Source organism: Equus quagga, chromosome 14 (assembly GCF_021613505.1).
Source record: "Equus quagga isolate Etosha38 chromosome 14, UCLA_HA_Equagga_1.0, whole genome shotgun sequence".
NCBI classification, from domain to species: domain Eukaryota; kingdom Metazoa; phylum Chordata; class Mammalia; order Perissodactyla; family Equidae; genus Equus; species Equus quagga.
Genome location: NC_060280.1, coordinates 91441995 through 91446603, shown reverse-complemented (window position 1 = coordinate 91446603; position 4609 = coordinate 91441995). Strand labels below are relative to the sequence as shown.

Genomic DNA, 4609 nt, shown 5'->3' with positions numbered 1-4609 from the left:
GGAGGCCCCGCCCCTCAGTCCTCCTGGGAGGGGAGGCCCCGCCCCTCCTTGCTGCCAGAGAGAAGCAGCCTCTCGCACACTCTTTCACCTTGCGGCCGTCCCTGGAGATAAGAGCCCCCTGCACACCTGGCCTGGCCCCGCGGGCCTTTGCCCTGAACGAGGCCCCCGGCTTGCGCGGCCCCCTCCCACCCGGCTCCCCTGCCCCCACCGCCTGAGTCCCTTTCTCTGCTGCCCTCCCCAGGCCTGTAAGATGTTCAACTACACACACTTCCGGAGGGTGTGCGACACCCTCTTCATCGTCTTCTCCTTGGTCTTCTTCTACACCCGCCTCGTGCTCTTCCCCACCCAGTGAGTCAGCCCTCCGGCAGGGCATTGGGGAGGAGGCGGGGGTGGCTGAGATCCAGGCCTGCCTCACCCTTGGTTCAGACCCAGGGAGCTGGGGGTGTTGGCTGGGGGGCTTCCAGGAGGAGGCAAGAAAGGGTGTTCTTGGCACAGGGCACAGCATATGCGAAGGCCCAGAGGTAGGAGAGACAGGAAACTGGGCTCTGTCATCATTCCCCCGTGTGCCTGGAATATGGAGGGGGAGGCAGGGTTGGCCACCAGCCCACCAGTAGGTTTGCTGAGCCTCTCCCAGCAGAGGGAGCCCATGAAGATCCCTGCTCGTGTGGAGCTGACGTGGGGCGATTTAATAAATGAGGCAGACAAGTAGAATATAGAGCATGTCGGGGAGAACATAAAGTTGCAGAGACAAGAAGTGTGTGGGTAGTTGGCATTGGGATGGTCAGGGAAGGCCTCACTGACAGCATTTGTACAGAGAGGCTGGAGGGAGGCAAGGAAGAGAATCCTGATCACAACGGAAGAGTGGTCCAGGCAGAGGGAACAGCATGTGCAAAGGCCCTGAGGCAGGACCTTGCCTGGCATGTTGGAGGAACAGCCAGGAGGCCACATGTGGCTGGAGCAGAGTGAGCAAGGGGGAGAGAGGGAGGAGGAGAAGGCAGAAAGGGGACGGGGCAGAGTATGCAGGGCCTTATGGGCCAGGGGAGAACTTGGGCTTTTATCCCAAGGGAGATGAGAGCCATGGAGCGTTCTGAGCAGGGGAGGGGTGAGGACCTAACTCAGGTGCTCACCGGCGCCCTCTCGTGGCTTCAGGGACAACAGCTAGTGGGAGGCCTACGCAGGCGTTGGTCCAGGTGGGCCGTGATGCCAGGGAACCAGTGGCAGGGGGAGAAGCGGGTGGACCCAGGAGGATGACCTGAGGCTCATGAGGTGGGAAAGGGCTCGGAGCTGCTGCCTGAGGATCAGGAGCTCAGCTCTGGGTCTGAGGGACCTGCAGACACCCTGAGAAAAGTCATGGAGGAAGCAGTGTGCACGCCACGCTGAGGTTCCGGGGAGGGATATCAAGGTCTGGTCTTTGCAGCCCCGAGACTGAACGGGGCCACCCAGGACCAGGTGTGGCCAGAGGGGCCCAGTCCTGGGGCCCCCTGATGTTTACAGGTCAGGGAAGCCTGCAGAGGGACCAGTGAGGAGGTGGGGAGACGGGAGCGTGGGTCCTTGATGGCACAGGAGGAAAGAGCATCGGGGAGAAGCGAGGGCCAGCTGGGCACCTGCTGCCTGGGCAAGGTGGCCCTTCAGCCAGTCTGGGGAAGGTGAGGGGCAAGGGGGCGTCTGAGGAGAGAAGACGGTGTGAAGGGTCACCTGGGAGAGCAAGCAGGATACTAAGCACCCCCTTGGGGTTCATGGTTGTGACCGGCTGGTCGGCAAACTTGTGCAGTCTCCTAATTTCATATAATCAAGTGATAGGGGCACTTTGTGCCCAGCTGGAGAACACAGGTATCACTCTGGGGGCAGTGGGGAGCCAGAGAAGGTTCTGGAGCAGGGAGGGTCCCCCAAGTCAGAGATCCCTGGGACAGGGGGCCACAGCAGCTGGTGATGCCCCGCTTCCTGCCCGCCGTAGGATCATCTATACCACCTACTACGATTCCATCGCCAACTCGAGCCCCTTCTTTGCCTACTATTTCTTCAACACGCTCCTGGCGGTCCTGCAGCTGCTACACGTGTTCTGGTCTTACCTTATCCTTCGCATGCTCTACAGCTTTGTGAAGAAGGGCCAGGTAGGATGAGGCACCTCTCTGGAGCCCCCAGCCCCGCTCCAGCCTCGTCCCCCAGCCCCGCTCTGTGCTCTGAGCGCCGCCCCACTCCCGCCTCTCTAGATGGAAAAGGACGTTCGCAGCGACGTGGAGGAGTCAGACTCGAGTGACGGGGAGGCGGCCCAGGAGCACCCGCAGCTGAAGAACGGGGCAGCTCCCACAGACGGCCCTCGGAGGCGGGCAGCCGGGCGGCTGGTCAACGGGCACACGCCGGCCACGTAGCTGGCCGAGGACCGGCCGTGAGGGGCTGCCCCCAGCACCCGGCGGTTTGAATTTGTGGGGCAGCTGGACTGGTCAGTGGAGACAGAGAGGGCCCCACCCAGGGTCGGGGGGGCTGATGATCTGTCTCCGTCCCCTTCTTTCTGCCCACCCTCCCTCCTTCCCTCAGGCAACTGGACAGAGCTGGGGGCACTGGCAGCAGCGGGAGGCTGCAGCCCGTCAGAGCCACCTCTAGGCTGCAGCCTGGGGCCTGTGAAGAGCCCCGAGCTGAAAGGGGTCCAATAAAACTTGAACGGAACAGAACTCTCTGCTCGAGAGCTTTCTCCCTGTCACAGCTCCTCGTCCATACCCAGAGGCCCCGAGGGAGCCAGGACCCTCCTTCCCTTCCCCATGGGTGGGACATTCACTGCCACCCTGACATGTGCTCACCCCCCAGGGGATGCAGACAGCAAGCCGTGCGTGGAGACCTGCCCGCCAGGCATGTCCCTGACTCCCAGCCAATGTCTTGGCCAAGCCACCTCCTTCCAGCCCAGGGCAGCCCTCAGCCCCAGCTGACAGATGAGAAGGTTGTAGGCTCACACAGGGCAAGTCCTTGCCCAAGGTCACACAGGTCAGAGGCCAGGTAGAAGGACAAAGGGGAGACTCTTGCCCGTTCTTGCAGCCCCCACTCAAGGCTGGCAGGACCCCACCCTCATGGTCCCTGGGGCCTCCCTGGAGGTGGTGAAATAGGACCTGGGGGGAACTCCTGCTGGCTTCCCAAGGGTCGGCCTGGGTGAGGTCACTGTCTCTTTGGGAGCACTACAGAAAGGTGCCCCCTCCCCCAACTGAGCTGGGGGACCTGCATCCATACCCCAGAAGTCACAGCCACAAGGTCCCATGCAGGGCCAGGACGTGCTGCCTTCAGGGGAACACCGAAGAGGAGGAGAGTCGTGGAAAAGAGAGAAGCAGGTGACGTCAGAGGACGGGGGGCACACGGGAGAGGAAACATGTTAGAGACAGACGACAGATCACTGGGAGAGAGAAAGGAGGGGAAACCGAGGACGATAGAGGAGCAGATCTGAGAGAGAAGAAACAGCTAGAAGGGGAGATGGAAGAGGAGAAGGGGTCAGAGGGATGGGAGAAGACAGACAAGTGAAGACTGAGCTGAGGACACAAGAGACAGACAGAGAGGTCCCCATCTTGTCTTCGGTGCTTCTCAGCAAAGAGGGGAGACAGGATGTGGGAGAGGTGGCAGAGCGAGCCGAGGCTGGAGGGAAAGGAAGGCAGAGAAACGAGTCAAGAGAAAGGCATTAGAGATACTGGAAAAAGGGACTGGGAAGATGAGGCGGGGGAGCAAACAGTGGAGAGGAGAGTTGCAGATAGCACGGGAATGAGAAAGCAGGGATGTGGCGGGACGGGAGGAAAGAGGCCTTGGAGAGAATACGGAGATAGGAGACGAGAGAAGCAGTGGACTAGGAGCCTGGAGAGGGGATGTGATGTGAGAGTAGGACTCGTGAGAAGATGGGCAGAAAGATGGAGAGGAGAGACGAGAGGGCAATGGGGAATGAGACAGAAGAGAGAAAGAACCACAACTGAAATTTCACAACGTTGTAAACTATTATGACCTCAATAAAAAAAAAAAAATGGGAAAGTCAGGAAACTAAAAATAGAAAGGAATGCCCTCAACTTGATAAAGAATATCTAGCAAAAAAAACCTACAGTTAGCATCATACTTAAGCATCAACTTAACATAATACTTAGTGAGAAACTTGAAGCTTTCCCACTAAGATCAGGACCAAGGATGTCCCCTCTCACCACTGCCTTTCAACATTGTACCGGAAGTTCTAGCTAATGCAGTAAGACAAGAAAAGGAAGTAAAAGGGATACAGATTGGGAAGGAAGAAATAAAACTGTCTTCATTCACGGATGATATGATCATCTCTGTAGAAAAGCCAAAAGAATTTTAAAAACTCCTGGAACTAACGAGCCATTATAGCAATGTTGTAAGATACAAAGTTAATATACAAAAGCCAGTCGTGGTCCTATATACCAGCAATTAAAAAGTGGAATTTGAAATGAAGAACACAACCCTATTTATATTAGCACTGCCTCAAATTAAAAATACTTTGGTATAAATCTAACAAAACATGTACAGATTCTATGTGAGGAAAACTACAAAACTCTGATGAAAGAAATCAATGAAGAAATAAATAAATGGAGAGATAGTCCATGTTCATGGATAGGAAGACTCAATATTGTCAAGA

At 57.0% G+C, this 4609-nt stretch overlaps 1 protein-coding gene across 2 annotated transcripts in view; it reads left to right on the top strand.

Moving 5' to 3' along the window:
- CERS4 (ceramide synthase 4) overlaps positions 1–2669 on the top strand; it is a 27005-nt gene extending 24336 nt beyond the window's left edge. For both annotated transcript variants that reach the window (XM_046686296.1, XM_046686295.1), the window contains exons 9-11: positions 242–348; positions 1955–2111; positions 2211–2669. In XM_046686296.1, coding sequence (XP_046542252.1) covers positions 242–348; positions 1955–2111; positions 2211–2369 — 423 coding nt within the window. In that variant the 3' untranslated portion in view covers positions 2370–2669. The remainder of the gene's footprint in view (positions 1–241; positions 349–1954; positions 2112–2210) is intronic.
- The last annotated feature ends 1940 nt before the right edge of the window (positions 2670–4609 follow it).